The sequence below is a fragment of the Dermacentor albipictus genome, unplaced genomic scaffold (assembly GCF_038994185.2).
Source record: "Dermacentor albipictus isolate Rhodes 1998 colony unplaced genomic scaffold, USDA_Dalb.pri_finalv2 scaffold_40, whole genome shotgun sequence".
Classification (NCBI taxonomy): Eukaryota; Metazoa; Arthropoda; class Arachnida; order Ixodida; family Ixodidae; genus Dermacentor; species Dermacentor albipictus.
In genome coordinates, this window is record NW_027225594.1 from 641,375 (window position 1) to 655,827 (window position 14,453).

The 14,453-nt window shown below is 46.1% G+C and overlaps 1 protein-coding gene across 5 annotated transcripts in view; it reads right to left on the bottom strand.

The window, feature by feature from the left end:
• The window catches only part of LOC139052848 (hemicentin-2-like), a 363,460-nt gene that overhangs the window by 160,283 nt on the left and 188,724 nt on the right, over positions 1-14,453 (bottom strand). For 3 of the 5 annotated variants that reach the window (XM_070529997.1, XM_070529995.1, XM_070529996.1), the window contains exon 2: positions 13,784-13,863. The exons of 1 other annotated variant lie outside the window; for it this stretch is intronic. In XM_070529997.1, the coding sequence (XP_070386098.1) occupies positions 13,784-13,863 (80 nt within the window). Of the gene's footprint in view, positions 1-6,366; positions 6,475-13,783; positions 13,864-14,453 lie in introns of those variants that run through there. One more of the 5 variants, XM_070529999.1, reaches the window with a different exon arrangement.

The window sequence follows — 14,453 nt, forward strand, 5'->3', positions numbered from 1 at the left end:
CCTGTGGCCAGTCGGATTCCTAGATGGTGGACAGGGTCCAGCATTTTTAGTGCGCTCGGGGCGGCAGAGTGATAAATCACAGCACCATAGTCTAATCGTGATCGAATGAGGCTTTTATAGAGTTTCAATAAACACTTCCTGTCACTACCCCACGTAGTGTGGGATAGAAGTTTGATTATGTTCATTGTTTTTAGACACTTTTCTTTAAGATGTTTAATGTGGGGGACGAAAGTGAGTCTGTAGTCAAGTATGGCACCTAGAAATTTGTGTTCTTTGTTTACAGGTATCTGTTGTCCACACACTTCTAAGCAGGGATCTGGAACCAGGCCTCTCTTCCTTGTAAACAAAACACAAGAACTCTTGTGAGGATTGATTTTGAATCCATTTTTCTCTGCCCACCCTGACACCTTGTTCAAACCATGCTGTACCTGTCTCTCGCAGACGGCGAGGTTACAGGACTTGAAAGCTATTTGAATGTCATCGACGTAGACAGAGTAAAAGATGGCGGGTGGTAATGAAGCTCGAAGCGTGTTCATCTTCACGATAAAGAGCGTGCAGCTGAGAACGCCTCCTTGGGGTACACCCGTTTCTTGCGTAAAAGGCCGTGAGAGTGCATTGCCGACTTTTACCCGGAAGGTACGATTTGACAAATAGCTTTTTATTATATTAAGCATATTACCGTGGATGCCCATTTCTGACAGGTCTCTTAAGATTCCGTAACGCCACGTCGTGTCATACGCCTTTTCCATATCGAGAAATATCGATAGGAAGAACTGTTTATGTATAAATGCGTCCCGGATATTTCCTTCAACACGTACGAGATGATCGGTTGTGGACCGCCCTTCTCGGAAGCCGCACTGATACGGATCAAGCATTTTGCTCATTTCAAGGAAATGGATGAGTCACCGATTAATCATTTTTTCAAATACCTTACAAAGGCAACTCGTGAGGGCGATCGGGCGGTAACTTACCACTAAGGAAGGATCTTTGCCTTGTTTTAAAACAGGAACCACAACGGCTTCTTTCCATGCAGTTGGGAGGTATCCTGCAGCCCAAATGGTGTTGAAAAGTGTGAGTAGTGTGACTTGGGTATCACTGGGTAGGTTTTTGATCATTTCATACATGAGTCTGTCTGATCCAGGTGCAGAGCTCTTGCATGAGCTCAAGGCAGCTCTGAACTCGGCAATACTGAAAGGGCAGTTGTACGATTCATTTTGTAGACATTTTCCTTTGAGTGGCTTACATTCTTCTATTTGTTTATACTTTAGGAAGGATTTCGAATAATGTTTTGAACTTGACACACTCTCAAAGTGTTCGCCAAGTGAGTCTGCCTGATGTTGCAGCGTATCACCCTGTGTGTTTACGAGAGGGAGTGAATATGTTTGTCTGCCTCTAATTCTATTTACGCGGTTCCAGACTTTCGCCTCATCTGTAAACGAGTTGATGTTCGATAAAAACTTTTGCCAACTCTCTCTTCTGGCCTGTCGGCGGGTTCTCCTGCCTTGAGACTTAACTTTCTTGAAGTTAACAAGATTCTCTGCCGTGGGCGAAGCACGTAGCAACCCCCACGCCTTGTTTTGATTCCTACGTGCGACTCTACATTCATCGTTCCACCACGGGACATGCCGTTTGCATGCCGAGCCACTTACTTCACGTATGCATTTACATGCGGCATCCATTATAAAGGCTGTGAAGTCTTCCACAGCATCGATTTCTAAAGAACACATGTCATCCCATGATATACTAGTTAAATTTCGGAATTCCTCCCAGTCTGCTGTGTCAATCTTCCACCTAGGAGCCTGTGGTAGATATTCATTTTCTTTAAGTGTTCTTAATAGTATGGGGAAGTGGTCGCTTCCGTAGGGATTATTTGTAACTTCCCATTCGAGTTCGGGCAGTATAGACGCGGAAACTATACTAAGATCTATTGACGAAAAGGTTCTGTTTGCAAGAGAGTAATATGTGGGTTCTTTCTTATTGAGAAGGCACGCTCCAGAAGAAAAAAGGAACTGCTCAAAGAGACGACCTCGCGCATCAATACGAGAGTCTCCCCACAAGCTGCTGTGTGCATTGAAATCGCCAAGAACAAGATAAGGTTCTGGCAATTGATCTATCAAGGACTGAAATTCATGTTTGTTTAGTTGGTAATGCGGGGGTACGTAAATCGAACAAATAGTGATGAGTTTGTTCAGCAGGACAACTCGAACCGCTACTGCTTCGAGGGCCGTTCGTAGCTGTAAACATTGACACGCTATGCTTTTTTGAATTACAATGGCAACACCGCCAGATGATGCCATAGCATCATCGCGATCTTTGCGGAAAGTAATGTGCTGTCGAAGAAAATTAGTGTGTTTTGGTTTTAGGTGTGTTTCCTGTAGACACAGCACTTTTGGATTGTGTTTTTGAATGAGCTCTTGCACGTCATCAAGGTTTCAGAGAAGACCTCTGACGTTCCATTGAATTATTTGTGTATCCATATTGGGTGATAATATGTGCTGTGTGTACAGAAACAGAAGTAGTGTTTATGGAAATTACAGTGATTAAATTACAGAGCCCTTTCGAGGCCCTGTAACGGCAGTTTTGCCCTTTCTGGAGCGTTCGAGTGAACCTCGCCGCTCCTTAGGCGCTTGGCGCCCCTGGAGGATAGGTGTAGTGTCCATTGCCTCTTGTGAGGCGCCGGACACCTGCTCTTGCGAGCGAGAAGTCACCAGGGAGAGTCTCGCCTTGGAGGGCAAGACCCCTGCGCCCACCAGCCCGGAGGTCGATGGGGTTCCCTGGGGGATTTGGCTGCGCTGGACGTTGCCAGCGCTGGAAGGGGCCTCGGAGGTTGGGGCAGCCTCGGCTGCACCCACCTTTGGGGTGGATGGTCCCTTCTCCTCGGTTGACGGAGCAGCGCTAGCTGCAACCGCCGCGGGGGCAGATGGCGTAACTGCCGACACACTGCTTGAGGGTCGGACAGCCGCCGGAGGCCGTTGTGACGCTGCCCCCTGACGCGCCACATCGGCAAATGTTTTCTTGGGCAGGTATGATACCCGCCTTCGTGCCTCTTTGAACGAAATATTGTCTTTTACTTTTATAGTTACAATTTCTTTTTCCTTTTTCCATGAGGGGCACGACCGCGAGTACGCGGCGTGATCCCCGTCACAGTTTACACAGTGGAGAGAGTTATTACATGCTTCAGTGGCGTGTTCAAGGGCACTACATTTCGCACATGTTTGGCGGCCTCGGCAGCTCTGCGAGCTGTGGCCGAAACGCTGGCATTTGAAACACCTTAGGGGGTTCGGTACATATGGTCTGACACGGAGCTTGATGTACCCGGCCTCTACAGACTCGGGCAGAATACTTGAACCGAATGTGAGTATTAGGTGCTTCGTTTGAATTTCTTTACCATCCCTTCTGATCTTAATTCTTCTGACATTGACAACTTTCTGCTCACTGAAGCCCTCCAAGAGCTCAGCTTCTGTCAGCTGGAGCAAATCGTCATCAGAAACAACGCCGCGGGTGGTGTTCAGAGTGCGGTGAGGAGTTACTGTCAATGGAACATCCCCAAATGACACTAGACTGGGCAACTTTTCGTATTGTTTCTGGTCATGTAGTTCTAACAGGAGATCGCCACTTGCCAGCCTTGATACCTTGTAGCCTGGACCAAGGACATCAGTTAAGGACTCGGAAACTAGAAAAGGGGAGATATTTCGTACTTGCTTATCGGATTTTTCAGAGTGGATGACATGATACCGTGGGAAGTTGGGTCTTTCACGACCAAAGAACTTGAACACATCTTCGGTGCGCCCTCTTTTGTGAGGGCGATCAAGGAGGGGAGGGAAGGAACTAGCCATAGAATAATGTAATTTTCGGCGATAACGCCAACCACCTACCGTGGAGCCCTACAAGGGGACGTTACAGGGACTGTAAAAACAGGTCCTGCAAACGCCAGCTGTACGTTATCACTATACCCAAATATGAGATAACCTAGGTTGGTTATTCACACAAGGTTAACCCTTGCTGCCTGGAAAAATTGGAAGTAAACGGAAGCTAGGAGAAGACAGGAAAGGTGGAAAGTGAGAGAAAGACAAGGCTGGAGGGAGAGAGAGACACGAAAAGGCAACTACCGATTTCCCCCGGGTGGGTCAGTCCGGGGGTGCCGTCTGCGTGAAGCCGAGGCCAAAGGGGTGTGTTGTCTCCGCCGGGGGGCCTTATAGGTCCGAACACCCGGCATCGGCTCAACCCCCAGGATCCTCTTTTCCCCGGACACGGCTAAGCCGCGCACGGCTACACGCGGGAGGGTCCGACCCTCGTGTGCTCGGGTCTGTGGTGTCGCAACGCACCAAACGCCTGCTGACGCAGACGCCCCTGCGGGGCTATTGCAATTTGGCAGTTTTGTTAACGATGCGGTAATACATCTGATTGCCACGCTGGGAACCCAGGCTGCATACGAAATTACTGGATGCCTTGTTTTTTTCGCCGACTTTCTTGGTTTGATCGTTTCCCTTGCGAGACGAAACACTTTTCGCCACACACATCTGACAAGTCAAGACGCCATAAAGCATGTAGGACACACTGCGACAAGCGCTGGTGCTTCCGGTCATGGTTTGATTAAGTTTCTGCCACCGCTCATAAGTGCGCTACAGAGAACGTGTAGAAACAGCCCAATAAAGTACGTAGGAGCCCAGGGCGCATTAGACTTGGCTGTCGAGCTGCATTGAAGACGCGTCACAAAGACTGCCGAAAAAAATGCTGGGAGAAAAGAAAAACAATTCAACTGAGGAAATAAAATTATGTATATCCCACGCACTCTGGGAATTGGTGTAAGCGAAGCTTTCTGTTTTGCTTACCATGAGTGACGAATAATCAGCGGTGATGCTGACGGATAATGCTTAATTTCATCAACTGTCAGTCCAACACGACAGGGCTGAGTTGATATTTAACGTTACGTTGAGTGCACCACTGCTTTTTGTGCGCGTACAGAACGCACAGTGAGAGGTCTTTGCTTGAGGCATTGTTGTGCGCCATGTTTCGTAACCTCAGAGGGTATACAGCATTGTCATTGCCTGACATGACACATCACATCGTAGCAGAAGTAATAAATTTGATTTGGATTACGCGGCTGTACGTGTGAAAACGATAATTGGATTATAAGGCATGATTTTCTGGCGGGCTGCCGATTAATTTTGACATTGTGGTATTTTTTAACTTGTTCTAAAATCTAAGTGGAACTCCGCTTTCTATTTCGCTCCTGACGAAATGCGGCTGCCAACCGACCTTAACAAATCCGCGACCCCGAGCGATGCCATAGTCGCAAAGCTACTGCGGCGTGTTTGCGTGCGCAGTTGCATTATTCACTGTGTTTATATTCTTATGGTGTATATTATCCGTGCGTATTTGTAGTATTTTTCATTGTTAGAACTAATTTAAGGCTTTTTTGTTGCCATTTTTTGTATTTATCTACGCTTCATTTCTAAGAGGAGTTCCCTTTTCCGCGACGTGCTATGGCACCTCCTTCTGAATATGTACACCGCAATGCGTGTATTTAATTTCAAATGTCCACATGCCCGAAATTTGGATTCATGACATTAGCGTCCACATTTCATTTCACTGTCCACATTTCAAGACAGAGCTCCATGTTTCGAAGTATGTAACTTTTAAGACGTTCCTTAAGTTCCCTTCACCGACTGAAGCATCTTCAATAGCGCAGTAACAGCTTTTGAAATTAACAATACATGTACGAAGCAGAGGAGGCCGCTGTGATGGTGGCTTTCCTTGTCGGGGTACTACATAAGAAAACGAGATCGGCAACACTTACGCACACTTCTGACCACACGCACTCTGCGTAAAACGAACACATTTGGCGTCGAGCAAAGAGGCGACGCATCGCGCATATAGATGACGATTTATATGTTGAGAACACACTTCGTAATAGCAAGAACACAACTCGGACGTCGGAGTCACCACGATGCATAGCAGCCGGCAAAGAGAGGCAAATTTGTAGAGCACCTTCCGAAACCAACAATCTAATTGTTTCCTTTACGATACGTCTCACGTAGTCCTTTTTTTCCGGGTTTCAAAGAAAGCCCCGAAATATGAAAAAAAAACACGTGGCGGAGCGTTTTCCCACGGGTATCGTGTGCAATCAGTGCGTTTTCCCACGGCATTCAGTGCAGGCTTCAGTTCACTGAGGCTTGCACTGAATGCACGCTTGTACACGCTTGAATGCACACTTGAATGCACGCTTGCACTGAGTGCACACTGAATGCACACTGAATGCACTCTTCTGTGCAAGCTCTCAGTTCACTGAGGCTTGCACAGAACTGGTTTACTCGTGCCATATGAATACGCGCTCATAAAATAAAGTGAAATACTCGTGCTTACCAGCTGTCATTATTAAAGCAGAACACCTTTGCAGAACTGGAATTCCCGGTGTTGGAACACCGCACAGCCGCGGAACACATGTGATGCTTCGTTCAGCCGCCGTCGTCTAATGCTTGGTTGACTTTTGTTGCGTGTTCCACTCGTTGCACGCCTGATCGAGCTTCTGTGTCTTGTCTTTCCCATCTTCGCACTTGGAACGACAACCAAAGCGAATGAACAACCGCAATCCGATTTTTTATATCGCTGAGCGAGTGGCAAGGGTGAGCGAAGGTAAGTTGGTAAGGATGAGCGGAGGTAAGCTTGAAGGACGCACAAAGACAAGCACTTGCTGCGCTTCGCGCGATTTAAAATTCACAGAAAGAAAATTACAAAAAAATAAGTTCGGATGTCCGGCAACAGCTTGGAGCGTGCATGTCGCTTGAAACCGAGATTGGCACTCTCCTTCCGAGGGTCGGCTACGACAAGCGATCAGATAGTGAGTAGATTTACCATTTCATGCTGAGACACACCGGTTGTCTTCGTTGAATTAAAACCGATATACGCAAAATAGGTTACGACACATACACACACCGCGGCTGATAATTCGGGTCACATCTTTGCACCCACGAGGGAGATTTCCGCGTACTGCACTTTTCGATGCATCGAAAGGCTTCCCTGACGATCTTATATGAACGGACATTGCGTATATTTCGCAAAGTATGGTCTAAAACATCTCGAAATCGTTCCGCAGCACGCGATACCAGTACTTTCAAGCAGCGCCGCACCGGATCACACAAGTCAGAGAGGAGGAAAGGCTCGCCACGCACCCTTTCCGCCTCGCTCAATGAAAAGGTCTATAGGGGCCTCCGTTTAGGGTAGTAAACCGGAATGGCTTCTGTTAGCCTCCTTACATATATAGAGGTCTTTCGATCTCCTTCAACCGAATACTTCTGCGATCTCATTTCATTTTGGTGTTGTTGTGTTTATTTACTTTCTGGCTTTTGCTCCGCAATGCCTTTCGTTGCTTACATAGGAAATTCGCACGTGAATGGTAAATCCATGGATCAAGTCACTTCTGAACCAATAATGTTGGTAGCTGGGACACAGGGATTAAGGCAGGGTATTTCCCCTTCATATCCTCGAACAGGGAAGAAGTATTTTCGCTGCAAACATATATGCATCCTTTAGGTGTTTAATTGGTACTTATGAACATAATATGGGAAATAATTTGATTTTCCGCAAACACAGGTAACAGTCGAGCGGTAATTGCCAATTACTGAAACGTATATTACCGTTCGAGTTTCATTAGCTGTCTTTTTCTCGCTCTATCAAGATGTTTTACTGGCTTCCTATACCGCGGCTGTCGTCTTTCACTGCACAAGCATTTTCACGAGACGACCACGATGACGATGGCGAAAGCTCGAAGATATGACATTCCGGAAGCATGAAGGTAAACTTGTAGCACAACGTAGCGACTCTATATGACATATCATATGCAGAATAAAAAAAAAGCACAACATCTTGCGCCCGTTCCACGACGTGATGCATCGTAAAAGAAAGGTATATCATTTTGCTGTAAAGTGAAATCTCGAAGAAGCGGCTTCTAAAGTCGGTGTGCAAATAGGTTCGCCAGGTATTGCTATTTCTTCGGGAAGATTATGAGTTTGCCTCTCCAAGGTCAGACCTATGTAGCAATGGCTGGTCCTCCCTCAAAGAAAGGAGACACACGGCCAACGTGAACTATGCGATCTTCTTTTTTTTTGTAGCTATCGCGTTCATGTTTTTCCAGTTTCCCTCAAGTTCCCTATGGACTTAGCGTTTTACATGCACCCAGTTTTACATACTCCCAGTCGATCTTGAAAATCTGGAAAGCCGTCCTTCAGGCCATACATTCTGTGTTATGGTGGTAATAGGTGTGCTGCAGAAATGAGAACAACCCGTTGTAACAGATATTGAATAAAAAACAAAATAGAACCGCTTATTTGGTCACCAGCTGAATAGAATGCATAAAAATGTTACCCTTCTCGGACTCAAGAACACAAATTAAATTAAACTATTTGGGTTTTACGTGCGAAAACTACTTTCTCATTATGAGGCACGCCGTGGAGCACTCCAGAAATTTCGACCACCTGGGGTTTTTTAACGTGCACCTAAATCTAAGTACACGGGCGCTTTCGCATTTCGCTCCCATCGGAATGCAGCCACCATGGCCGGGATTCGATCCCCCGACCTCGTGCTCAGCAGCCTGACATCATAGCCACTGAACAACCACGGCGGGTGAACCCAAGAAATTGAAAAATACCTTGTGGAAGGTCCCTCTCTTAAGTGGTGTTGTGAAAACAATGTGTGCAACAGCTAACGAATGATAACTATATAAATTGTGAGCATTAAGCACTGTTACTTCTTAAACATACAACGCATCAGAAATTAAAAAAAGAATTGTGGTAGCTAACTTTCGGTAATTCACAAAGATGCTGCTAGAAAACAAATACAGTCGACAAAAGTAAATTTTTTTCTTTAATAAACGTACAACACAACGTAGCTCGTTTGCACACAAATAGCGATAGAAGACCACTAGAGTATACACGAAATAAAATATTGCTTCAATAAATGTGAAAGTCTAGGTAGTGCTAGAAATGCTGTCTGCTGAATTTGTGTACTCTCGTTTAGTGAAACCAGTATTAAGTCTGCAGAAAGAGTAAAGAAGTCAAATCAGGATTCGTTAGGAAGGCTATGTCGTAGTAATAAATAGTTCGTATAAAAATACACTTACAAAATCTTTTTTTTTGTCTGTGTAGCCATTCTCTGTGTCTTGCGATGAAGACAGTAGATGGATAATGTGAACGCATCCATGCATTTATTATTTCGCTCGTTCCTGTTATCAGCAAGAGCCTATAACTAAGGCGGGGATGAACCGGACGCTTAGGGCCACTTTCCTCATTATTACTTTTTTACTGCTTATGATCACGAAGCCTTTATTGTCACCAAACATTGGGAAAGAAAGAAATGAAGAGGAGAGGCAGGGAGGTTAACAAGATATCAGTCTCCGGTTTGCTACCCTACAGTGGGGATGGGAAACAGTGGTTAGAAAGAGGACAGAGAAGAAGGCGTTAAAACAACAACAACAAAAAAAACAAAGAAACATACTTGCAAGCTGAGACATACCGTATTTTCGCGATTCTAACCCTCCCCTCCGATTCTAAGCACCCCCCCCTCTATTTGCGAGAAAAAGTTAGGAAAAAAGTTTGCTTGCGAATCTAAGCACCCCCCTATTCGTTAGGAAGACCGCGTAGCCAAGGCCGCCAAACGCGCTTGCTTACTCTAGAATCATTGCTCAGCGGACCTGCAGGCACGCGGTCGATGCTTCTGTTGGACGCGTTTCGCGGCCATGTGACTCCGGAGGTAAAGACAAAGCTTCGTAACATCAATAGCGACGTGGTTGTGATTCCGGGTGGCATGACGCCAGTGCTGCAACCTCTCGACGTTTCAGTCAACAAGCCCTTCAAAGCCAATCTCCGACAGGAGCACGAAGAGTGGGTGCGAAATCCTGACCGGAAGAAGACGCCGACGGGAAAGCTGCAGAAAGCGTTCCCATCAACCATCGCAACGTGGATTTCGGACGCGTGGAAGAGGGTGCAAGTGGACGTTGTGGTCAAATAATTTAAGAAGTGCTCGATCCCAAACAACTTCGACGGAACGGAAGACGACCTGCTGTGGGATACCGAGAGCAGCGGTTCAAACAAGGCGATGAACTCGAGTGGCAGTGTTAGAGACTGAGCATCCTACACAAGCGGTGGATTCATCGTCTACACCGATTTTTCTTCCGAATGTTTGTAAAATAAAATGTTATTTCTCGAGCCCATCTCGTCGTGATGTCGCAGCGAAAAGAGGGAGGGGGAGGGGGTTATTCTAGATTTTTCGAATCTAAGCACCCCCCCCTCACTTTGGGCATCGCGATCGTGAAAAAAAGGCGGTGCTTAGAATCGAGTAAATACGGCAGTAACTAGTGCTAACAAGATTAACGAAAAAGAAAAGTCGGTACAGGACAGAGCGCTAGTGCCCTGTCTCTGTCCCAACTTATTTTTTTAGTCTTGTTAGCGCTAGTAACTATACGACAAACGTACGAGTAATCTGCATGGTAATTTATGCCGATGCGTGTCGTCCGCAGAAGCAGGAGTACAACACTGACCACCAACCAATGGGCTACGCACGAAATGCGACATCGAGCTACTCTTTTGTCTAATAATAATAACTTTATAATAATAATAATTTTATTCAGATCAATATGCACGACTTGTATGCGACAGGGACGGGACCCTTAGCCATAGGCTATAGTTGTGGATCCATGGAATTATACGAAGGAAAATAAAGGATTCACACACGGGCACAATCGTTCTTTGTTTGTTTGTTTGTTGTGTTTTGGACATATATTACGCTACCACAGCCCAGTGCATGAGCAACGGGTCTGCTTATGAAAGTTCGTACACGTAAGCAGGAGCAACCTTTAATAATATTTGGGGTTTTACGTGCCAAAACCACTTTCTGATTATCAGGCAGGCCGTAGTGGAGGACTCCGGAAATTTCGACCACCTCCGGAAATAGCCACTGAGCAACCACGGCGGGTCAGGAGCAACCTTTATATGCAACGCATGATACATTTTTGTAGCACGTTGGGGTTGAGATTAACATCCTTACACTGGCACTTCTTTTTCCCGACCAGGAAGGTCGAATAATATCGGGCAACGGCTCATTTATTGGCCGGATGTGGCACTTGTAGCAGGAAAAAGCTGCAGAAATGTGTACGACTGTGACGTGGATTCTGATATAGTGATTGGTGACGAGATGTGCGGTCACTGCTCGTCATCGGTCGAATTCGGTATGAAAAAATAAAAAAAAAACATGTAGGAAACGCTCACATTCCACGGCCGTTCCCATCAGAGTGACACGAAAGCAATATCGGTCACTTCCACGTGCCCGAGGCCATATATTCAACCACCAGAGAACAAGATATTTTAAAGAAGACAAGCGCGAATGACATTAAAGATGGCGAATTGTTGCATACGTGATCTCAAGTAGTGGTCACACAATTAAGCATTCGCACTGCGGAGAGCTAAGCCTCGCTTTGCGGTAACACAGCGTCGTACATACAGCGGTCTGAGCGGAACGGACTTTACACTGAAAGCTGAAAACACCGATGTACTACTTTTTTTTGTCTAATGTCGAACGTCACTAAAGCGCGGCACCAGCCAAGTCGCAGGCTAATACATGGTGTTGCACGTAACTTGAGCCAGACAATAAACATATTCAAATGTAGTTGGACTGAACCAAGGTAATGCCCCGTTCACACTGAGACATTCGGCGTCTGGAGCGGCGCCCAGTTCGGCGGAACCCAGTTCGGCGGCGGCGAGATCCGCCGGAAAAGCCCCTTCCGCGCCGATCGCTCCCGTACCGATTTTTGCGGCAGCTGCCGCCGGATTGCCTCGCCGCTGCGCGGCGCTGACCAATCGGGGAGCGCGAAACAGAACTTCCAAAGATGGCGGCCGAGTCTCACGTCATGTCGCCGCCGTCTCTTCGGCGAATGCTTCTGCGCGTCATGCATCGCCAGAAAGGTGCTTGCCAACAGGCCGAGCAGTACTGCTTCTTCTTGCTCGGGGTTCATCATTGTCTTTCCAAGTAATGGTGGAGACGCGCAACATAACACACGAACTCGACGCGAGCGCAGACAACTGCGCAATTTCGAGCCACGCGAACATCCGGGACATCTCGCGCTTGATTGGAGGTTAGCACTTTATGGGGCAGATGGCGCTGTATGTCTTTCCGGCGGCGCGGTCCGCAAGCAGTGTGAACTACGCGATGTTCGGCGGCAGGAGAATTCCATTCGCTGTAGACGCCGGATTCCTCAGTGTGAACGTACCATAATAGTTCTATACATTGCAAACATTCAGTACTTAGCACACACTGGCGTTGCATTCCATACCTATAAGATTATAGCCTCTCCTCACACGTAGAACTTTCGTATTCTGCGCTGGTTCTATATTTCGTACAGCTCCTTTCACGATTTCCTTACAAACACAGCATCATTCAAACCCGCAATAAGTAACATACGCATGCGAAACACGGACGTGTGGTTTACACCGCGTTTCCGGCATGAACTACAAGTTGCCAAGCCTTGAACATAATTTAAATATAATCTTAAACAGGTACAAGCATACCATAGGCTTTACATTAAAATAGCTTAAATATTTCCAAAACATGTAGCCTTACAATACTGTTAACTATCAGGATGCAATGCAGACTGCACAAGTGGTATTACTTTCAATCTCGACTGAAATTCGAATCTATAATATTGTTGGAAATGAATATGTTATAAATTTTTACTGTTGATATATGTATGAGCTGTCGAAGTCAAATCGGTTTATTTGCGTATTTACAATATATGCGTGTGTTAGTACATATGCGGTAGAATATGTGCATGTCACCTGTATATATTCAGTACAGTTTTTTTTTCGTAAATAATCTGTTTCATCTCCGGAATGTCGCCACTGCTGAAAGTTTTCAGGTTGCCGGAGCCCAGTCAAGCTGTCAAAGAACACCTTTTTGCCCAGGCATCCCTACCAGAAATATATATTTTTTCTGCAAAATAATAATGAAATGAAATGCTATTTTCCGTCTCTTGGAGATACTCAGTGAATTGTTCACATCACGCCAAATTAGATCATTCTTCTTGATTAACATAATAAACTTCTCGAACATTATAACTAGATGAAAAGTGGCAATTACAAAATTGCAGAGCAACATGAAAAACTCCCGATGCAGCTTTCTGTTGTTCAGCACCTGCTACATAAAAGTCTTTTTCCGAGTGCGAAAGAGTCTCGCGAATTCACGCGAGATTATTTCGAGCGATGCCGTAGCCGCAAAGCAATTGCTGCGGGCAAAAAAAGTGTTGATTTGATGTGCGACCGCTCCCGTAGTGTCGCCTTGAGCCTGCAGTGCGCTTCAACAATGCAGCTCTGCTTCTTCACGCCCTGCGTAAGTTGTCCGCTTGACATACTTCCGTGGTGCCTATTTTTGAGAAATAGCAGAGACGTACAGGGCCGCACCTTGAACTGAAGTTAATCCAGTTTTCCCGGAACCCTTCTCGTGTCGTAGTAGTAGCGTTTCCTTGCCTTCTCACGTCTGCTTTTCCCTATCCCCCCCTCCAACCCCCTTGCATGACAAAGGCGTCTTCTCCCCCATCGTCTCTAAAGTTCTATCAACGTCCTCTCTGGACACGCACTTTTGTAATAAGGTAAGCGCTGCAGTTTCTGGAATGATTCTGAAGGGGTCACGGATAATGACAGCTGTAAAGAGGGTGGTGCGTTGACGACTAGGGAGTTCCAGAGGCCACTGTGCACATTCGACGCGGTGAGGTCCAAAGTAGTTTCACGCATCGCCTTACCTCTCTGCCTCGCTCTGTCATGTGTGCAATGCTCTGGGCCATATTCCGACGTGGTGGGCCAGACAGCACCAGTGGGAAAGCTGAAAGACGAGGCAAAGAAAGCTACCGTTTGAATCAAGTTCTAAAGTATTCTAGATCCTTCTTGGTAATGGCGCCAACACACACCAGAAACAAGGAACGAGACGGGACAAGCGCTCTGTCCCCTCTCCTTCCTTTTTTGTTGTGTGTCTTCGCGCCTAGTACCCAAAAAGAATTGTGAACAACTCGCCCAACAAGACGACATTTTATTCTAGATGTTTTAAAGCAATAAATGGCTTCGCGGCACCCTCAATGTCAATCACGAATTTGTCTGCACAGCAGCTCCGCCATGACCAGCTGCCATCAGCAACAGACTATTTTGTTATCCGCTGTTACTCGTAGAAGCGCCCTCGGTTATTTTCTGCCACAATCGAAATAATTTCCATATCAATCTCGTCCTGTTTCCTCCCTTGTCCGTACTTATTTTGCGCGGTCTTTTCTCCATTTATTCGCACCAACTAGCTCGCATTCATACCTTTTAAAGGAAAAAAAGAAGTTGCCTCATCCTAACGATTACTTATTTAGCTGGTAAATTACTGTATGAAAAGATATTTTGCCTTAGAGCCATTTAATATGCGCTGGATGTAGTAAA